The sequence below is a fragment of the Taudactylus pleione genome, unplaced genomic scaffold (genome assembly GCF_031769625.1).
Source record: "Taudactylus pleione unplaced genomic scaffold, aTauple2 ptg000427l, whole genome shotgun sequence".
NCBI lineage: Eukaryota > Metazoa > Chordata > Amphibia > Anura > Myobatrachidae > Taudactylus > Taudactylus pleione.
The window spans coordinates 265956-289489 of NW_028284829.1; the positions used below are offsets into that span (position 1 = coordinate 265956).

General features: G+C 45.8%; 1 protein-coding gene across 4 annotated transcripts in view; it reads right to left on the reverse strand.

The window, feature by feature from the left end:
- Window positions 1–15928: 15928 nt before the first annotated feature.
- LOC148506098 (uncharacterized) overlaps window positions 15929–23534 on the reverse strand; it is a 30543-nt gene continuing 22937 nt past the window's right edge. For 3 of the 4 annotated variants that reach the window (XM_088447275.1, XM_088447277.1, XM_088447276.1), the window contains exon 7: window positions 15930–18368. In XM_088447275.1, the coding sequence (XP_088303401.1) occupies window positions 17194–18368 (1175 nt within the window). In that variant the 3' untranslated portion in view covers window positions 15930–17193. Of the gene's footprint in view, window positions 18369–23534 lie in introns of all 4 variants that reach the window. The other variant, XM_088447278.1, reaches the window with a different exon arrangement.

Here is a 23534-nt window from a genome sequence, read left to right on the forward strand (position 1 = left end):
CCAGCTTCAGTTCAAAGTGAAAACTTGGAGCCTCACTTTAGGTAGTGATGGATTAATGGATTAGAGACCTGGGACATCTGAAGCAGTGCCCTCACGTCTCTTAACCCAGCAAACAGGTTGTCAGAGGGGTACAGCAAGGGGGAGCAGGCATGTTCCCTGAGAAATGGAGTCGAAGAGACAGTGGGGTGCAGTAGAAGTTGACAGAAAATCCATAGGAGGTAAACAGTCAAGGTGCCCCGTAACTGCATGGAGCATACAGTACATGCGCTTTGTGCAGCTACAGTGAGATGATGGCTGCTACAAGTGCACTGCCCTCGGAGGAAAGACAGTTAAGGTAATTCATGGACATCTTACATGGGTCGGTAAGATGTCCATGAATTACCAGAAGCTGTAGTCAGTGCTCAGGAGGAGGTGGACTTGGGTAAGTACCGTAAGGGTACCCGGACACCCAGAGAGAGTACAGGTCAATGGGACAACTGTAGGTTACTACCAGGAGTCCATGGGTGCCCTGGGTATGGAAGCCATGCTGGCCTTCAAGATGGTGATTGGGGTCTCTGGCTGAGTTATGTTCCCGGGGACAGGAGCGGCCCAGAGCAGGTGTAGTGGGCACAATAAGCAACATAGGGTCTGAGTTCTGTGGCAGAGCTGGAACTCCATGGTCATGGGCTCATGATGGAATTAGGCAGGAGATCCAGGGAGACTTTGAACAGAGCTCTGGATTCAGGTTTCCATCATTTCAAAGTCGCTATTTTTATGACCGCAACAAATTGGGACTGCTCTGCCTAGTTTGGGACAATGTCCTAAGTTCTGACCTGAAGTGTGGTGTTTCATGGAACAGAATCCTAGGAGGTGCGTGGAGCGTCAGTGATCTGCTGCCGGGCCCACCATGGGTCGTCACGCCCTGCAATGAATCATGCTTTGGGTCAAAAGGTTTAATAATCTATTTAAATCCAACTGGAGGTAAAGAGGGTTTCCATTCTTAAGCTTATTGGCATTTTCAAAACAATGTAAAAACTTATTCAAAGGCTGCCAGAGTGTGATATTGTATGTGGACAACCACAATCTTTCAGCTACGTTATAATTGATAGCTGATCAGTAATCTGTAATAAGGCTGCAAATAGCTTCCTCTGAAGTCCACCTAAACATAGCTTTCCAGAACTTTGGGAGGAAGATAAAGGGTACTTGAAGCATTATAGGGGATATTGTAGGCAACCTCAGACCAAGGCAAAATGTTGCTTAGTTGTAATGTACTTTAAATAGAACATCTGAAATATTGCACCAGGCACTGATTTGCCGAGTCTGGATCATCCTCTGTATAATGGGTAGAGGGCAAACTCAAATTATTGCCCAGCAGGTAATAGGAGGACCTCTGAAATTTATATAATTTCAGATAGGGGATCTCAGTTTGTTGTTCAAAGGACAGGCCATGAAGCCTGAAACATGCAGTCAATCAATTCATTATTTACTTTGTGAAGGATTGACCAGATCATATTGTGGACTGTGTAGGATATTGTCTCTGTAGTATTCACCTCCAAACCCTTCCCATTGGTGGGATCAGGTATTCATCAGGGGTATCCTCATCTGCAGGGATTGTTTTTGGCTTCGCTGCTGAAAGTGAGAATGCTCACAAACTGGTGTGCAGAGCCCCCTCACCTTGTGGTTCCCCCTCTGCCCCCTCACCTTGTGGTTCCCCCTCTGCCCCTGTAGCCCCCTCACCTTGTGGTTCCCCCTCTGCCCCCTCACCTTGTGGTTCCCCCTCCGCCCCTGTAGCCCCCTCACCTTGTGGTTCCCCTGTAGCCCCCTCACCTTGTGGTTCCCCCTCCGCCCCTGTAGCCCCCTCACCTTGTGGTTCCCCCTCCGCCCCTGTAGCCCCCTCACCTTGTGGTTCCCCCTCCGCCCCTGTAGCCCCCTCACCTTGTGGTTCCCCCTCCGCCCCCTCACCTTGTGGTTCCCCCTCCGCCCCTGTAGCCCCCTCACCTTGTGGTTCCCCTTCCGCCCCTGTAGCCCCCTCACCTTGTGGTTCCCCTTCCGCCCCTGTAGCCCCCTCACCTTGTGGTACCCCTGTAGCCCCCTCACCTTGTGGTGCCCCTGTAGCCCCCTCACCTTGTGGTGCCCCCTCACCTTGTGGTGCCCCCTCACCTTGTGGTGCCCCTGTAGCCCCCTCACATTGTGGTTCCCTCTCCGCTCCTGTAGCCCCCTCTCATTGTGGTTCCCTCTCCGCTCCTGTAGCCCCCTCTCCTTGTGGTTCCCCCTCCGCCCCTGTAGCCCCCTCACCTTGTGGTTCCCCCTCCGCCCCTGTAGCCCCCTCACCTTGTGGTTCCCCCTCCGCCCCTGTAGCCCCCTCACCTTGTGGTTCCCCCTCCGCCCCTGTAGCCCCCTCACCTTGTGGTTCCCCCTCCGCCCCTGTAGCCCCCTCACCTTGTGGTTCCCCCTCCGCCCCTGTAGCCCCCTCACCTTGTGGTTCCCCTTCCGCCCCTGTAGCCCCCTCACCTTGTGGTGCCCCTGTAGCCCCCTCACCTTGTGGTGCCCCTGTAGCCCCCTCACCTTGTGGTGCCCCTGTAGCCCCCTCACCTTGTGGTGCCCCTGTAGCCCCCTCACCTTGTGGTGCCCCTGTAGCCCCCTCACCTTGTGGTTCTCCCTCCGCTCCTGTAGCCCCCTCTCCTTGTGGTTCCCCCTCCGCCCCTGTAGCCCCCTCACCTTGTGGTTCCCCCTCCGCCCCTGTAGCCCCCTCATCTTGTGGTTCCCCCTCCGCCAGGAAGGGGAGTTTGCTATAGTAGTTAGCAGATTGTACATATGTAGGGAAGTTTATTAATAAGTCAGTTGTTTAGTATCTAGGTTAGTAAAAGGTTTTGAATTGTTATTGTGCTAGAGTTACTATTAGTACCAATATTTTAAATAAACATTTGGGAATTAATCCAACAAACTATGGGGCCTATGTATAAAGCCATTTTATTTTACATAAAATTATGCAGAAACTGCATGTATAGATCCTATGTACTAATAGCACAATACTGTGGATGTCACAGAAATCTCCTTCAAAGTGCCAATTGGCACTTCAGATCCCAGTCCCCATTATTATCAATGGAGACTACGGGGACAGAAGTTACCACAACCGCTGTCCCTGCGAGTTCCCATTAATACATAGCTGGGATATTTTATATTAGAAATGAAAATATTCCCGGCGAGCTGAAATGTTAATTGCGGCAATACCACGATTATTAATACATAGGCCCCTATAGCCACCGTGAGTGACCATCTCTCGTGTGTCATACTGAGAACGCATTCATACCATGACTTCCGGCCCCAATCTTATTTTGCAGATCATAAGAACATCGATTAAAGTGACCTCATAAGCTTGTTCCCATATGGTAGTTTGTTTATCTTTATAATGTGTAACAAGTGTTTCTCATATCTCAGCCTCAGGGATACAAAGATTACAGATAAAGATTCTGCACTACTGGTGTCACTAAGTAAGAACACAAATCTCACACATCTGGATCTCAGTTACAATAAATTTGAGGACCAAAGCTACAGTTCTATCAAAGATCTTATACAGAGATTGAAGAGCTTGAAAGAGATCAGGTACATAGAGCTCCTATTACTATTAGCTACACCAGTATAACGCGAGAGCGAGAGATCAGGTACTAACGCTAACCCAAACCCTCCCCCTAGTGCCCAACCCTTCCCACTGGTACCACAACTCTCCCCCTAATGCCTAACCCTTCCCTCCGGTACCACAACTCCCCCCCTAGTGCATAACCCCAACTCTCCCTTTAGTGCTTAACCCTTTGCAGCCGCAGCCTAACCCTCCTCTCCCGTAACTTAATCTCAACCTTCCCCCTAGTGCAGGCCTGGCCAACCTGTGGCTCTCCAGCTGTTGTGAAACTACAAGTCCCAGCATGCCCTGCCACAGTTTTAACATTTCCTAATAGCAAAACCGTGGCAGGGCATGCTGGGACTTGTAGTTTCACAACAGCTAGAGAGCCTCAGGTTGGCCAGGCCTGCACTAGTGCCTTACTAACTCTCCGCCAGCAGCCTTATCTCAACCTTACCCATACTTTCCTGTAGCTTAACCCTCCCCTAGTACCCTCCCCTCCGGTAGCCTGACCCTAACCCTCCGGTAGCCTGACCGTCCACCTAGTGACTAACTCCCCATCCACTGCCGGTCCATGCAGAATGTTGGAGTTTCATATGTGGTCACTGAACATGTCAGCCTGTCACCATTATAGACGTCAGGATTGTAAATGTCAGTATTGTGACTACATCTGTAATTACAGCCACTAATAAAATACTTTTCCATCAGTGTTAGTTTATAAAGATGTAAATTAATATTGCCACATAATATAATGACTATAGTGTTTAATAAATATTAGCATGCATGCACAATGGGGAACAAAGGCTCAGTCTGAGTACACATCAGCATTGGGTACATCTCTGTATCAGGCCCAAAGACTGGTTCAGTATAAATATATCCACCCGTCAGAATAAAGCATTGACCCAGGTAATTGGCTTCTGCCATGCATTGTGTGGTCTGATCTCCTGCAATAGGCAGTCTCATGTCCTAACCAATATATTACATGGTGTCATAGTGACTTACCTCTGTATCCCCACTCCTGGATAAGTGATGGTGCTAACAAGTAACCCACCTTAGCCACAGTATAAGGCTGCTAGAATGAGCTCGGGTCGGCCAGTGACCATCGGTGATTAACTACTAATGATTCCAGGACAATGGCAAATAGTTTTGCAGGTGCAGATCCTCTGCCATCCAAATCTGAGGTGACAGGTCCTCTGGTGGATGGCGGGTGGTCTGCCTATGCTGAGATCATGGCCACGCATGTGCAGGAGTGAACCATCGATGTTTCACCTGTCAGCATTGTTGAGGTCACTGACTGGTTTCTCCATGAACTGTGATTGGTCAGATTCCCCAGTTGCATGTATCAGTGTGTAGTGGGGAGGGGGAGGTTTCTTTATACGCTGCCTGTGATATATTTATATACGTCCTGAATGCTAATTCCAATGTCGATGTCTTTCTCTCTTTTAGACTCGTTAAACTTAAATGGTCTGAGGAACAAAAAGATGGCCTGAGACAAATGCACACATCCGACATGAAGATAATATTTTAGGATCAATGATGACACATTGTGGCAACTAGATAATATATGTATAAATGTGACCCACCTACGCTAACCCGACATCTCTCCTGTAGCGCCAGCCGCGGAGATGGGCAAGGTTGAGCACCATGTTATTGGCTGCAATGCACCATGTGACCACAGGGTGGCCAGTGCGACGCCTGCTCCCAGTACTGTAACACAGGGACAGATGGGGAGTGTGACTCCTGTGCCTCGCCTGCCTGTGCGGTTGGCCAGATGGTGAGTGTGCCTCCTGTGCCTCGCCTGCCTGTGCGGTTGGCCAGATGGGGAGTGTGCCTCCTGTGCCTCGCCTGCCTGTGCGGTTGGCCAGATGGGGAGTGTGCCTCCTGTGCCTCGCCTGCCTGTGCGGTTGGACAGATGGGGAGTGTGACTCCTGTGCCTCGCCTGCCTGTGCGGTTGGACAGATGGGGAGTGTGACTCCTGTGCCTCGCCTGCCTGTGCGGTTGGATGGATCAATTTGTTGTATTATTTCCCCACCAATGATTCTGCTGTTCTGTATCATCATCATCATCATCATCAGGAATTTGTTTGTTATGCTTTTTATGGCCAGTGCTACTTTACCTGTACACTACAAGTCCCAGTATTTAACATGTACATTAAAAGCAGGGCTGTAACACCCGCATACCGCATCTAGTGGTCACTATATACACACACAAGGGTGATAGTGACATACTCTAATGGTGCGTACACACTGGGCGATAAAGTGGACGACTGAACGATAACGATATCGTTATCGTTCAGTCGTCCACTTTATCGTCCATTTTTTAGCCCAAAAAGATGAACGATGACGACGACGCGCGTTCCCACGGGACGTTCGTCATCATCGTTCATCGGGCTGACATGCAGGCCAACCTGACAATCTCGTCAGGTTGCTGCATGTCAGGGAATGGGGGAGAGAGCCCGGCGCTGAACGATATCGTTAATGATATCATTCAGCGGCTGTGCTCAATGTCATGAACGACACTGAGCACAGCCTGCCGGGGACACTACACGATATCGCTCAGGGAGCATAACGTCTAGTGTGTACGCAGCTTAAGTGTGTTCATAAGTAATTATAGAACATTATACATCTGCCCAAAGGATGGCTGGGGCCAGGCATAGAAAAGAGCTATAGTAATGACTGTGGTTATATAGTAATATACTGTACCTGGCCCCCTTTATGTGACTAATATGTAAGGGTACAGTATCACATACAGCTGGAGCGTGTATCTAATAAATGGTTACAGACCCTTTCTGAACCTTTGTATCTATTTTTAATTCCAACTCAAAATGTATTCTTCTAGTTTATACTATAGATGAAGGGGATTGTCTTACCTTACTAATATAAAGCTCTGTGCACCATCCTCCTCTATATACCACAGGTCACTGACTCCACCAATCCATCCAGCCATGGTGTGAGGAATAGCTGTAAGGGTAAATCTAGGGATGCCAGCTTTGCCCCCCAGTAAGGGACATATTTGCTAAAAATAATCATCTAATGCAAATAAATACAGCATTGCATGGTATATATTTTCCGCAGATACAATGTGTGACAATTCTATAACAATTTTCCGCACATCCTTCCCAGCAACAGAAAGCACCTTTACATCATGTAAATCAGACTAATATATTTCATTAAAGTTGGTTTTGTTTTTTTAAAGTAACTTAAATCAAAGAAAATATATTTGTCAAACATGGGTGTGTGTCCCTGACAGTGTAAACATTAACATCTCTCAGAGGCACTGCTGACAACATTTTCAATAAATGTCAACATAACTACATAACTCTCAGGACTTCACATCAATCCTCACCAAAAACAACTGGCACCCTGCACAGGGGTGATCAATTCAAAGAACGTGAACAGGACTTAACCGAGCAGCAGCTTCAGAATCCAGCCCTGCACACAGTGAGCAGACATGCCAGCCCTGACCCTGAAGAAGCATTTAACAATTCACTGTATGATACATAATCTTTCCAAAGCCAGACCCTCTTACAGTGACAGCAGTCATTCATGTTCTACTGTTTAAACCCCTATTCTGAATGCTTAACAGTTTTATTCACATACGCCGGGTACAATTGGAAGATTGCACAGATGCAGCCAGACCCTGCACGGTCCTAAAATGGTGCTTTTTTCTGCAACTAATAATCCAAAAAGCTTTTTGCATCTTAATAAACAAAGTGCTCACCCCCCATTGCACACTGGTGGGGCAGAACTAGTATACAAGGTGAAACTTAAGAGCCGTTTGGAGTGTATTAAATAGAGAAATATATATATATAGCGCACTAATCCACGGCACTCACCATTCCTAGCTTTGGGGTGCAACATGGTATGTGACCACATTGTTTAAATAAAAATCACAGGGGCTCTGCACTCACCATAATAACTAATAATAAACAGAGGGGTTTTGGTTCATGAATTGATCAATGCATTTAAGCTTGCAGCCCATCGTCACGGGACCCCACTTTACTGCAAGTCTCTACTCTATTGCTCAGAATTATAACATGGACATAGCCATCACATTAGTGTTACACTCAGGGTATGCTATCAAGGTGTAAAGCTCACAGCAACTTTGCTTTTAAATGTGAGACAGTTACCAAGCACCCCTGTTGCAAAGCACCTAGGAAAACAGCTGACACAAGTTACATAACTAGTTAAAAGTGATGGCTATGTCCATGTTATAATTCTGAGCAATAGAGTAGGGACTTGCAGTAAAGTGGGGTCCCGTGACGATGGGCTGCAAGCTTAAATGCATTGATCAATTCATGAACCAAAACCCCTCTGTTTATTATTAGTTATTATGGTGAGTGCAGAGCCCCTGTGATTTCTATTTAAACAATGTGGTCACATACCATGTTGCACCCCAAAGCTAGGAATGGTGAGTGCCGTGGATTAGTGCGCTATATATTTTAAACCTGGGAAACAACTTTTGTTGGTTTAATAAAATAGACCCTTTATCTTTTATGGCAAAGTCTCAATGAAAACGCCACCATCTGCGTTACAGAATCTCTAATGGAAGGTAGACACAAAAGGGAAAAATAAATTATTACAGAACAGCATGTAGTACCCAAAATGCTATACGACTTTTACATTCTCCTGGCGGATACCCCGACAATCCTGGCCTGTAGTTCCCATACAAATGGCCTGATACAGGAATGTACGCTAACCCGATGGTTGTTGCACACTCCAATGTTTCAGGTCCTCCACCCAAGCTGTAGCAGGATCCACATATTGCAGCATTTGGGGTGGGGGGGGGGGGGGGGGGCTGTGGCTGGCCATCGTTCCTAGAAATGGGGGAGGGTCACCCGTTTTCCAGGATGGACGAGGTCAGGGTCTGCGTCAGTGGACAAAGATTTCCTGGCCTCAAAAGTGGCCAAGACCCACTGTGACTGCGATAGGCTTCAGGAGCTACCATTGTGACGGACTGCAATGGTGCGACCTTGGACCCAGTAAGGAGGGGTCTTTCTTAAAGATTGTAGTTTTGGTTTTTTTTTTAGATTTTTGCAAATTTAAATAAAATAAAAAAATAAAAAAACTTTACACATTGTCATTATGGGATATTGTGTGTAGAATTTGAGGACAAAAATTAATTTATTCAAGTATGGAATAAGGCTGTAACAAGAAGTGTGGAAAAAGAAAAGAGTTGTGAATACTCCTCTACCCCCCCAAACATCGGCCATCGAAGTCCATTCCCACCACAGAGGAGCCGCCTGTCACTTCAGCAGTGCTGCTATAGTATAGAGATTAGACCGGGAAGGACTTTGACAGGCCAAGACCCGGTACAACCCCATTTGCCAGTACCTGCCAAAACAGGCCCCTAGAAACATGGGACCATGGGCAGCTGCCCAGTGTTTCCATACATTAAGATGGTCCTGTGTAAAACCACAATTACACAGAACTAAAACATAGGGAATTATATGCTGCTATCTTATCCTATTGTACAATAGCACCACCTAGTGGAACTTTATATACATTGCCTGCCTCTATTTGCACTTTGTCTACTGTACAAAACTTCTACTTATCAACTTGAACTTTGCAGCTAGTACAGCACCGAATGTGATTACAGCAACAGTGCTGGGGATTACTCTTTGCTTAGACGTCCTTTCAGCAGCAACTTACTTATAGACTCTCTGATCTAGGGGTCATTTAACATTTTACTGCAAGCGGGTTTATTTGTTTGGACAGTCTGGTGGTCATTATCTCCATCTTCTATGCTGCCGTTTTAGGTTCCATGTATATTATATTATCACTAACGGCACAACTGCCAACACCTTTACCATCTCACCACCTGTGGCCATGATGCCTTAAGTCATACGGCCATCACCACCAGCTTTATTGGAAGTAGTAGGCACTATTGCCGGTGTCCTTATTCTGCCCACAAAATATTCGGCCATGCAGAAAGCCTCGTCCAGGACCAACAGAAGTGCCGCAACTGAATTGACAGAACAAAGTGGGTAATGAAGTCATTGCCTTCACTCCCGGTGCTAGTAAGTCCCAATATGAAGACAACATATAAACTGCAGCAAGTGTCTAAAGTTTGGCAAAAAAAACTTCAAAAATGATAAAAACATAGAAAACATTAAAATGATACTGTGCTATGTAAATGCCCAAGTATATATACACTAAAGTGAGTGACATTTCACTAAGAGGCTCAAATAGAAATAAATGCTAAGTTTTTATTTGGAGACTAAACACAATTAGAACATTAGATGGTAACATAGTAATATATTAAGAGCCACAATGTACTGTATTTGTAGTGCAAATCTACATAGATACAATGGGGTCAATCCAATTAGGTGCGAATAGTGAGTGTAGAGGTGCCCGTACACTGGACTATTTATGTGGGTGATTGAATTATAACGCAATCATTCATAAATCACTTGCAAAAATGTGTAAAACAACCAGCGATGTGCGCTCCTGCTGGTCATTTAGGACATCATTGTGCAAACATGCTGAACAATGTGACGATAACGTCAGGCTGAGCATGTTTGCAGATGATTGATGAGCCTGCACTGAACGACTGCTCGATCAGTGCAGGCTCATCACAGACTGACAAACGACTGCACCATTACAATGTCATTATCGTGCAGTCATTTTCATGTCTTTAAGTGGATGGGCACCTTTACACTAGTATTTGTTTGTGAACCCGGTGTCTGATAGTCGTCTGTGTTGGTGTCTGGAGGCATGTACAGAAAGCTGGCAGGCCTACGGAGTCTTCCTGGCATGTAATGAAGAACACTACCCTGACCGGGAATTGAACCCGGGTCTCGGCAGAGAGATGCCGGATCGTACCTACTAGACCACCAGGGACATCAGTGTTGAAGACAAGTTATGTGCAATCAGAGGAGAGTGTGGCAGTAGATTGACCAGGCTGATACGGGATTAATACAGTAGATATATAACACTTCTTACTGTAACCGGAATGCTGGAGTGGTACTGTAGATCTTGGCAACGTATTCACCAGGCTGAAACTGGGTTGTCGCTGTAGTCAGGGATCCAGGAGCACTCAGATGGTAGCAGGACTGGATGCAGACAAAACACCAGAATGGATAGTAAGTGATGATACCAGGAACAGCATCAATGACGCAGGAACCAGGTACGCTCACCATGTAATGAGAACAGCATACACAGGCGAGCGGCAGGTTCAGATATCAGGAACAGGCTGAGACACTCCGCGCTGCCAGTCGAATAGCTGCCCCAGGTGTAGATCACTTGCAGGAATCCGTATAGCAAAACTGGATCCACATACACAACAGGCGCTCAGTATAGCTCACTCAGCAGGGACTGAGATTAGACATTGCACTGATAATTAGGCAGCGTCACCTGCTGGGATATATACTCCTGGGTTAGCTGGGATAGGCTGAGCAGAGACAGCTGGTACAGAGAGGCTCAGGTTATCACTCGATTGGCTGCTGCAGACAGGTGATCGGGACTTGTCACTGCAGTACTCTGTAGCAGGCTTAGATCTTGCTTGGGGCCTAGCAGGCCCAGAAACACTGAAGCCTGTGCGTCTGGGATGTGACAGAGAACGCTAGCAGAATCGGTGAGTGACCCGGCGACAGGGGAAACAGCCCCAGGTTGTGACAGTGAGGTGCACGTTGCTATTTTCTCTTCTAATTAGCACAGCGAATTCATTTTGCAAGCCAATTAGCAACTCGCACTGATCCAGTCAGACTGAATTTGCAATTTTCCATTCATACCTCCATGAGGGTGAGAGATGGAAGGGAAAATCTTTAAGGTTAAAATGTCAGATACAGTGCTGAACCTCTTGGCCCACCCCAAATGACTAATTAGGCAACTAGAAGTTTCCAATTAGCTTCATTAGTCCAATAATTACATGTCATTTTTTGGGCTAAAATCACAAATCAGCCATTTGTCACCATTAAAAAACCTTCAATACTTTCCTAATGCCCACAGAAGAATTCTCGGGTTTGGATTGACCCCAATTTTGCAAAAAAAAAAAAAAACAGTTCTCATGGGCAGGCTTGTCAATGCACATATAGGTTATTTTATTCTCCAGCAGGACAACGACCCCAAACATACAGCCAAAGCCATTAAGAACTATCCTCAGCATAAAGAATAACGAGGAGTCCTGGAAGTGATGATATGGCCCCTACAGAGCCCTGATCTCACCATCATAGAGTCTGTCTGGGATTACATGAAGAGACAGAAGGATGTGAGCCAGCTACATCCACAGAAGATCTGTGCTTAGTTCCCCAAGAAAGATGCTGTTTTGAAAGCAAAGGGCGGTCACACCAAATATTGATTTGATTTAGATTTCTGTTCATTCACTTTGCATTTTCTTAGTTGATAAAAAATAAACTATTAACACTTCTATTTTTGAAAGGGTTCTTACTTTGCAGCATATTTTCCACACCTGTCTAAAGCTACCTCGGGCTTCATAGGGGGTCAGTAGAATTTTCTCACTGTCATCAATTGCAATGGCCAATATACAGCAAAACAAGACCACCATGAGATTTGAGCCCCAGACTCCATAATCATAGAAAACCTACGGTCATGCAGACTGAGCTAGGCTCGTTGATAAAGCTAAGAAATATCTGTCTATATGACTGAAGCCCGTGTGGCTTAGTGGGTTAGACGCTGATTTCACTACTGGCAATGTTGGCGGAACCCCCGGTTCAAATCTCCTGAAGGCCTTCCCTTTAGCACAGAGTTTCCCTAACTCTGCTATTACGGTCCAGATGATTAAATCAAATTGACTGAGGTAATATTTCAGTCACATGCGCTCATGCATGGCTATCCTTAAAACCTGGACTCTAATGGCAGAGTTTCGGAAACCTTGCTTTAGCCCCCTGTATGTCTGCATGCTGAATGTGGATGAATGCGGCATGTGTATGAATGTAGTATGTGTCTGGATGATGAATGGCTCATGTAGCTAGGTGCCTCTATGGGCACGTCGGTGGAGGATGCTCCCAGCAGCTCTGATGTGTATAAAACACAATCAGAGCGTGCAAGGAGCATCCCCCACCAGGAGCTCTGAGACAGGGCATCCACTAGCATTGCCAGTAGGGAGGTCAGCGATAGGAAGCCCGGGCTCGGTTTTTTAAACGTTATTTTTGGAGCACCATAAAAAGTAACAAACTACCCAGTATTAGTTCACCATGGGATTAGAACCCCTGACTCCAGCACCATAGAGGACCAGCCAACCAACTGAGCCACCTCAGATCTTATAGTGAGGATAAGATTTTTCTCAATGTTATCAATCACCCCAGTGATGGGCAATATACTACAAAACAAGATCACCATGGGATTAGAACCCCTGACTCCACCACCATAGAGGACACGCAAACCAACTGAGCCATCTCAAATCTTATAGTAGGAAAAAGATTTTTCTTAATGTTATCAATCACCCCAGTGCAATATGCAACAAAACAAAACCACAATGGGATTAGAACCCCTTATTTCACCTCCAAAGAGGACCTGCCACCATACAGACTGAGCCGTCTAAGGTCTTATAGCAAGGATAAGATTTTTCTCAATGTTATCAATCACCCCAGTGCAATGGGCAATATACAACAAAACAATATCACCATGGGATTAGAACCGCAGACTCCAGCACCAGAGAGAAGCTGCCAACCAACCAAGCCATCTTATTTCTTATAGAGAAGATTTTTCACAATGTAATCAATCTCTCCAGTGCAATGGGCAATATACAACAAAACAAGACCACCATGGGATTAGAACCCAAGACCCCTTCCCCATATAGGACCTGCCACCATACAGACTGAGCCATCTCAAGACTTGTAGTTATGAGTGGATTTTTATCAATATCATCAATTAGCTCAGTGCAATGGGCAACAAAACAGGACAACCATGGTATTACAACCCTAGCCCCGAACACCATAGAGAACCTGCTGACATACAGACTGAGCCATCGGAGGTCGCATAGTGACAAGAAGATTTTTCTCAATGTCATCAATTAACCCGAGTGCAATTGGCAGCAAAATGATGTCACCACGGGATTAGAACCCCTGGACCCAGCATCAAAGTGAAGCTGCCAGCCAACTGAGCTATCTCAGGTCTTCTAGTGACGTGACGCTTTTTCTCAATATCATCAATCACCGAAGAGCAATGGGCAATACACAACAAAACAAGATCCCAATGGGATGAGAACTCTAGGTCACAACACCATAAAGAACCTGTAGACATACAGATGGAGCTATCTCAGGATTTGAAGAGAAGACATTTTGCTAAATATTATCAAGAGCAGGATAGCTCAGGGCACTAATACGCTGCTGCTTTAATGGTGATGTTAGTGGATACTTTGTCTCTTATCTCCATGTAGGTTTCCATTTAGTTTTGTGGATATTGCACTAAGCTAGTTGATAAAAGTGAGAAATATCTGATTTGCTGACTGTAGCCAGACTGGCTTAGTAGGTTAGTAACTGTTCTTCCCACAGGCAAAGATGGTAGAGTCCCTGGTTCTAATTCCTATGTAAATTTCCATTTAGTTTTGTGGATTTTGCTCTAGTCTCATTGATGAACGTGAGAAATATCTGCCTGTCTGATTGAAGCCCGTGTGGCTTATACCCCTTGTACACTGAAAATGAAAATACCGGGTAATTCACTTTTAACTGGTAATTTGCTAAACAATCTGTGTTTTTTACCCGTGTGAAGGGTCATCCCGGGACTAAATTCCCGGGTCTACGACCGTCCAAATAACCAGGGTCGGAGACCCGGGAATTTAGTCCCGGGATGACCCTTTCACACAGGGAAAAAACTCGGGTTGTTTAGCAAATTACTGGGTAAAAATTAATTACCCGGTATTTTCATTTTCATTGTGAAAGGGGTATCAGTGGATTAGACGCTGATCTCACTGCTGGCAATGTTGGCGGAACCCCCGGTTCAAATCTCCTGAAGGCCTTCCCTTTAGCACAGTTTCCCTAACTCTACTATTACGGTCCAGATGATTAAATCAAATAGACTGGGGTACTAATTCAGTCACATGCGCTCATGCATGAATAGCCTTAATACCTGGACTCTAATGGCGGAGTTTCGGAAACTCTGCTTTAGCCCCCTGTATGTCTGCATGCTGTATGTGGATGAATGCGGCATGTGTATGAATGTAGTATGTGTCTGGATGATGAATGGCTCATGTAGCTAGGTGCCTCTATGGGCACGTCGGTGGAGGATGCTCCCAGCAGCTCTGATGTGTATAAAACACAATCAGAGCTTGCAAGGAGCATCCCCCACCAGGAGCTCTGAGTCAGGGCATCCGCCAGCATTGCCAGTAGGGAGGTCAGCGATAGGAAGCCCGGGCTCGTTTTTTAACTTTCTTTTTGGAGTACCATAAAAAATAACAAACTGCCCCGTACAAGTTCACCATGGGAGTAGAACCCATGACCTGCCAACCAACTGAGCCATCTCAGGTCTTATAGTGAGGTGTAGATTTTTCTCAATGTTATCAAACATCTCAGTGCAATGGCCAATATACAACAAATCAAGACCACCATGGAATTAGAACCCGAGACCCCTGCCCCATAGAGAAACTGCTACCATACAGACTGACCAATCTCAAATCTTGTAGTGATGAGTGGATTTTTCTCAATACCATCAATCAGCTCAGGGCAATGGGCAACTAACGGCAAAACAAGATCACAACCACAGCATCATAGTGGATCTGCCAACAGACTGAGCCATCTCAGACCTTATAGTGATAAGAAGATATTTCTCAATGTTATCAATAACCCCATTGCAATGAGCAATACACAACAACCGTGGGATTAGAACCCTAGGCCCCAACACCATAAAGAATCTGCTGACATACAGACTGAGCAATCTGAGGTCTTATAGCGACGAGAAGATTTTTCTCAATGTCATCAATTGCAATGGCCAATATACAGCAAAACAAGGTCACCACGGGATTAGAACCCCTGGACCCAGCACCAAAGGGAAGCTGCCAGCCAACTGAGCTATCTCAGGTCTTCTAGCAATGTAAAGCTTTTTCTCAATATCATCAATCACCCCAGAGCAATGGGCAAACAAAACAAGATCCCAATGGGATGAGAAGTCTAAGTCGCAACACCATAAAGAACCTGCAGACATACAGACGGAGCTATCTCAGGATTTGAAGAGAAGATATTTTGCTAAATGTCATCAAGATCAGGATAGCTCAGTGCACTAATACGCTGCTGCTTTAATGGTGATGTTAGTGGATACTTTGTTTCTTATCTCCATGTAGGTTTCCATTTAGTTTTGTGGATACTGCACTAAGCTAGTTTATACAAGTAAAAAATATCTGCTTTGCCAACCATAGCCTTAGTGGCTTAGTAGGTTAGTAACTGCTCTTCCTATGAGCAATGATGGTAAAGTCCCTGGTTCTAATCCCTATGTAAGTTTCCATTTACCGTAGTATTGTGAATTTTGCACTAGGCTCGTTGATGAAAGTGGGAAATATCTGCCTGTCTGACTGAAGCCCGTGTGGCTTAGCGGGTTAGATGCTGATCTCACTATTGGCAAAGTTGGTGGAACCCCCGGTTCAAATCTCCTGAAAGGTCAAAAATAAAGAACATTAAAAGCACGCAAGTAAAGTAAAAATATAGTGTTGTCCAATTGACATAAAATAGTCACTTGTTTATAGTTCAACTGTTGTACATCCTTATTTTCTTTAGAGTCAGCAACCTGGTTTCTCCACTTGGTTTTTCACACTAATACCCCTCAGCATCAAAAGGCCATATAAGACAAAAAGAGGGGAGAATACATAGTGTAAAACCATAAAACATTTATTCAAAACAACATTAATAAAAAATGGTCGCGTACCATCCATAACCTTTACAGAAAGGCACAGTTTTAGGCATGTAGGGGTAAATTATCTGCTCCCCCTATTTGAGCAATACCTTCCCACAGTCAGGGTAGATGGCAGCAACACAGGATACAGCACCAACGCATTTCAACCCAAATAAGGTCTTTTTCAAGGTGTGTAAGATTTCAGGGCATCCGCTAGCATTGCGAGTAGGGAGGTCAGTGATAGCACTTTTATTAACAAATTTTTTTTGACTACCTTAAAAATTAACAAACTGCCCCGTACAAGTTCACAACGGGTTTTGCACCCCAGACTCCACCATAGAGGACCTGCCACCATACAGACTGAGCCATCATGCAGCTGTCCTTCCATCCTGCTACAGAGAGAGGACCCCGGTGTACGCGCGCCCGGCAGCCATTCATCCTCATGTAGACCTCTCACCCAGCAACACAAACTGTCCTGCTCACCTGCTGCCTCACTACAAATTGTATGAGTGCACCTAACCACCTGCACAAAGGAAATACCAGACCCACCTACCATAGGCTGGAGCAACGCTCTGCATCCTGCAGCTGCATAATGACTCACTAAGCGACTGCGATACAATATAAATGGAAACGTTTGTACAAAAACAGCCACATGGCGTCACAGAGAAGCGCTATACCTGGAGCCCAGTGAGATAGTAACATCATACACGTATAATCAGAGAGTATCCGCAGCAGCATTTTATGTCCAATTTCCTTTGACCTGTGCGATAATTCTGATGCTGAGCAAGATCAGACGTGTGTGGAAGCCATTTCTTATACTCAGATCCCAGGAAAGGATCTATAACCCGTGTGAGTTCCCTGATGTCTCACCAGACTGGTTTTCTTTGCGAATCGTTTCCCGCACTCGGAACATGAAAATGGCTTCTCCCCTGTGTGACTTCGGTGGTGTCTAACAAGTTTGGATTTCTGTGTAAAACATCTTCCACACTCATAACATGGAAATGGCTTCTCACCTGTGTGCGCTCTCTGGTGTATAACGAGACTTGATTTTAGGGCAAAACATTTCCCGCACTCGGAACATGGAAACGGCTTCTCCCCTGTGTGTGTCGCCTGGTGTCTCACAAAATTTGATTTGTGTGTAAAGCGTTTCCCGCACTCAGAGCATGGGAATAACTTCTCCCCTGTGTGCATTCTGTGGTGGATGACAAGTTTCGCTTTCTGCGTGAAGCGTTTCCCGCACTCAGAACACGGAAAGGGTCTCTCCCCTGTGTGACTTCTCTGATGTATGGCGAGATTTGATTTCATGGTGAAACTTTTCCCGCACTCACAACATGGGAATAATTTCTCCCCTGTGTGCATTCTCTGATGTAGGACAAGACTGGATTTCAGTGTAAAACATTTCCCGCACTCAGAACATGGAAACGGCTTCCTGTCTGTGTGACTTTTCTTATGTTCCACAAGACCTGACTTGTATTTAAAACATTTCCCGCACTCGGAGCATGAAAACGGTTTCTCATCTGTGTGTGTTCCCTGATGTCTAATAAGTTTTGACTTCTGTGTAAAACATTTCCCGCATTTAGGACAAGGAAACGGTCTCTCCCCTGTGTGACATCCCTGATGTCTAATAAGTTTTGATTTGTAAGTAAAACTTTTCCCGCACTCAGAACATGGAAACGTCTTCTCCCCTGTGTGACTTCCGTGATGTATATGAAGAGAGGATGTAGCTGTAAGCCATTGCCCGTCCTCAAAACGCGGGATGTCGGTGCCCTCTGTATGAGCTGTACTATGTGTAACAGTATCTATGTTATTAGGGGAACATGTCCCATGATTAGTGGGATCCGATGATGTATCCGCACTGGGAGGTAATGGATGTATAGTTAGGGTGACGGGGATTTCTCCTGCAAATTCTTGTTTGATGATGTTATCGCCTATTCCCAAATCTGTAGATAAAAGGAGACGTCCCTCCAAGATATTCCCGTGTCTGCATTCATCTGCTGGAAATAAAATACATGTATGGAAATTTTATTCTATATTGAGTAGCACAGGCAAGTCAAACATTCGGCTCGAATAAACATTTTATGCGGCCCGACAGTGTGGGTCCAAATATATATAATATGCGGCCCACACCCCTGGCATGATCGGAGCTCAGCTCAGATCGGGCAGTGTTTACTTTAAAGCTGGCAATGCTGGTCTCTGAAGCGATCAGAGAATAAAGAAACCTCTGAGGCCAGCGTTCCCAGTGATACAGCGCCATGACGTCACCCACGATGAGAGGAGCCTGAGCCTGCCGCTCTGGATCTAATTAGATCCAGTCAGCGGCAGCGTCTACGCGGGACGGTGGGAGTGATGGCAGCGTAGACTGGAGGAGCGGTGCTCAGCGGCCATCGTGAAGAAAGGTAAGTACTGCACAAGTGAGTGGGGCCTGTTCTATACTGGGAGGGGGAACAGCATAACGGACACTACTAGGGGCATTGCTGGGGGCAAAACATAAGGTGCACTACTAGGGGCATTACCGGGGGCACAGCATAAGGTGCACTACTAGGGGCATTACTGGGGGCACAGCATAAGGGACACTACTAGGGGCATTGCTAGGGGCAAAACATAAGGTGTACTACTAGGGGCATTACTGGGGGCACAGCATAAGGTGCACTACTAGGGGCATTGCTAGGGGCAAAACATAAGGTGCACTACTAGGGGCATTGCTGGGGGCACAGCATAAGGTGCATTACTAGGGGCATTGCTGGGGGCAAAACATAAGGTGCACTACTAGGGGCATTGCTGGGGGCAAAACATAAGGTGCACTACTAGGGGCATTGCTGGGGACACAGCATAAGGTGCACTACTAGGGGCATTACCGGGGGCACAGCATAAGGTGTACTACTAGGGGCATTGCCGGGGGCAAAACATAAGGTGCACTACTAGGGGCAAAACATAAGGTGCACTACTAGGGGCATTGCTGGGGGCAAAACATAAGGTGCACTACTAGGGGCATTGCTGGGGGCACAGCATAAGGTGCACTACTAGGGGCATTGCTGGGGGCAAAACATAAGGTGCACTACTAGGGGCATTGCTGGGGGCAAAACATAAGGTGCACTACTAGGGGCATTGCTGGGGACACAGCATAAGGTGCACTACTAGGGGCATTACTGTGGACACTACTAGTGCACTACTAGGGACATTACTGGGGCACTACTAGGGGCATTTCTGGGGACACTACTAGGGACATTACTGGGGCACTACTAGGGACATTACTGGGGACACTACTAGGGACATTACTGGGGACACTACTAGGGACATTACTGGGGACACTGCATAAGGGATACTACTAGGGGCATTACTGGGGACACTACTAGGGACATTACTGGGGACACTACTAGGGACATTACTGGGGACACTGCATAAGGGGCACAACATTAGGGGCACTACTAGGGACATTACTGGGGACACTACTAGGGGTATTACTGGGGACACTACTAGGGACATTACTGGGGCACTACTAGGGACATTACTGGGGACACTGCATAAGGGATACTACTAGGGGCATTACTGGGGACACTGCATAAGGGGCACAACATTAGGGGCACCACTAGGGGCATTACTGGGGACACTACTAGGGACATTACTGGGGCACTACTAGGGACATTACTGGGGACACTGCATAAGGGATACTACTAGGGGCATTACTGGGGACACTACTAGGGACATTACTGGGGGCATTACTGGGGACACTACTAGGGACATTACTAGGGCACAACATAAGGGGCACTACTAGGGGCATTACTGGGGACACTACTAGGGACATTACTGGGGACACTGCATAAGGGGCACAACATAAGGGACATTACTGGGGCACTGCATAAGGGGCACAACATAAGGGGCACTACTAGGGACATTACTGGGGACACAACATAAGGGGCACTACTAGGGACATTACTGGGGACACTACTAGGGACATTACTGGGGACACTGCATAAGGGGCACAACATTAGGGGCACCACTAGGGGCATTACTGGGGACACTACTAGGGACATTACTGGGGCACTACTAGGGACATTACTGGGGATACTGCATAAGGGATACTACTAGGGGCATTACTAGGGACATTGCATAAGGGGCACAACATTAGGGGCACTACTAGGGACATTACTGGGGACACTACTAGGGGCATTACTGGGGACACTACTAGGGCACTACTAGGGACATTACTGGGGACATTACTGGGGCACTACTAGGGGCATTACTGGGGACACTACTAGGGACATTACTGGGGCACTACTAGGGACATTACTGGGGACACTACTAGGGACATTACTGGGGCACTACTAGGGACATTACTGGGGACACTGCATAAGGGATACTACTAGGGGCATTACTGGGGACACTACTAGGGACATTACTGGGGACACTACTAGGGACATTACTGGGGACACTGCATAAGGGGCACAACATTAGGGGCACTACTAGGGACATTACTGGGGACACTACTAGGGACATTACTGGGGCACTACTAGGGGCATTACTGGGGACACTACTAGGGGCATTACTGGGGACACTACTAGGGGCATTACTGGGGACACTGCATAAGGGGCACAACATTAGGGGCACCACTAGGGGCATTACTGGGGACACTACTAGGGACATTACTGGGGCACTACTAGGGACATTACTGGGGACACTGCATAAGGGATACTACTAGGGGCATTACTGGGGACATTACTGGGGCACTACTAGGGGCATTACTGGGGACACTACTAGGGACATTACTAGGGCACAACATAAGGGGCACTACTAGGGGCATTACTGGGGACACTACTAGGGACATTACTGGGGACACTGCATAAGGGGCACAACATAAGGGACATTACTGGGGCACTGCATAAGGGGCACAACATAAGGGGCATTACTGGGACACTGCATAAGGGGCACTACTAGGGGCACTGCATAAGGGACACTACTAGCGACATTACTGGGGACACAACATAAGGGGCACTACTAGGGACATTACTGGGGCACTGCATAAGGGACATTACAGGGACTCTGCATAAGGGGCAATACTGGGGGCACTGCATAAGGTTCATTACTTGAGGGCATTGCGTAAGGTGCACTACTAGGTACATTACTGGGGGCACTGCATAAAGGGCTCTAATACAGGGGAGAATTGCATAAGGAGCACTGCATTGGTTTTTATTAATATTCGGCCCAGTTGGTATTTTGAGTTTGACATAATTATAGCAGATTATAATGCATACTATGGGGCCAATATAGCCGCCATAACAAGGACACTACACCTGCTAGTGTTCTCTACGCGCTCTCAGCTGAGCTCTATGACAGACCAAAGTATCCACTTTATAACAACGGTTCTTGGCCTAATTCGATCTGTATGTGTTGACACTATAACAATTCGGATTATTGTCAAATTGCCCATCCCTAATTCCAAGCGTAAAAAATGGGATGGTACAAATGTGTAATGAGGGTGCATGGCTACACTTCCCTGCGTGTGACGAGGTGGAGTTTGTGTGCAGTGTATTGAGGGATGGGGTGTGCGATCTTGGGGGAGGAGGGGGTCATTTGGCATTATGCTTTAGTGTTACAGTGCTGATATACAGATAAATAAAGATAATATTTTCATAGATTACACAGGGTATATACTATAAAGAGATGATAGATAATGGCAGAGAAGATAGTGTACAGTACAGAGAGATTATAGATAATGGCAGAGAAGATAGTGTACAGTACAGAGAGATTATAGATAATGGCAGAGAAGATAGTGTACAGTACAGAGAGATTATAGATAATGGCAGAGAAGATAGTGTACAGTACAGAGAGATTATAGATAATGGCAGAGAAGGTAGTGTACAGTACAGAGAGATTATACATAACGGCAGAGAAGGTAGTGTACAGTACAGGGAGATTATACATAACGGCAGAGAAGGCAGTGTACAGTACAGGGAGATTATAAATAACGTCAAAGAATATAGTGTACAGTACAGGGATATTATAAATAATGTCAGAGAAGGTAGTGTACAGTACAGGGAGATTATAGATAATGGCAGAGAGGGGATAGATAATGGAAAAAAGGTAGCGTACAGTACAGAGAGACTATAGATAATGGCAGAGAAGGTAGCGTACAGTACAGAGAGACTATAGATAATGGCGGAGAAGGTAGATTACAATACAGTGATTATAGATAATGGTAGATAAGGTGGTGTACAGTACAGATAGGTTATAGATAATGGCAGAGAAGGTAGTGTACAGTACTGGGTATAGATAATGGCAGATAAGGTAGTGTACAGTACAGAGAGATATAGATAATGGAAGTGAAGGTAGTGTACAGTACAGAGAGATATAGATAATGTCAGAGAAGGTAGTGTACAGTACAGAGAGGTTATAGATAATGGCAGACAAGGTAGTGTACAGTAGTGAGTAAAGATAATGGCAGAGAAGGTAGAGTACAGTACAGTGTGATTATAGATAATGGCAGAGAAGGTAGTGTACAGTACAGAGGTTATAAATAATGGCAGAGAAGGTAGTGTACAGAATTGAGTATAGATAATGGCGGAGAAGGTAGTATACAGTAGAGACTATAGATTATGGTAGAGATGGTAGTGTACAGTACAGAGAGATTATAGATAATGGAAGAGAAGGTAGTGTACAGTACAGAGAGACTATAGATTATGGTAGAGATGGTAGTGTACAGTACAGAGAGATTATAGATAATGGCAGAGAAGGTAGTGTATAGTACAGGGATATTATAAATAATTTCATAGAAAGTAGTGTACAGTACAGTGAGATTATAGATAATGACAGAGGAGGTACAGTAAGAGAGATTATAGATAACGACAGAGAAGGAAGTTTACAGTACAGGGAGATTATAAATAAAGTCAGAGAAAATAGTGTACAGTACAGGGAGATTATAAATAACGTCAGAGAAGGTCGTGTACAGTACAGAGATATATATAACGACAGAGAAGGTAGTGTACAGTACAGGGAGATTATAAATAACGTCAGAGAAGGTAGTGTACAGTACAGGGAGATTATAAATAACGTCAGAGAAGGTAGTGTACAGTACAGGGAGATTATAAATAACGTCAGAGAAGGTAGTGTACAGTACAGGGAGATTATAAATAACGTCAGAGAAGGTAGTATACAGTACAGGGAGA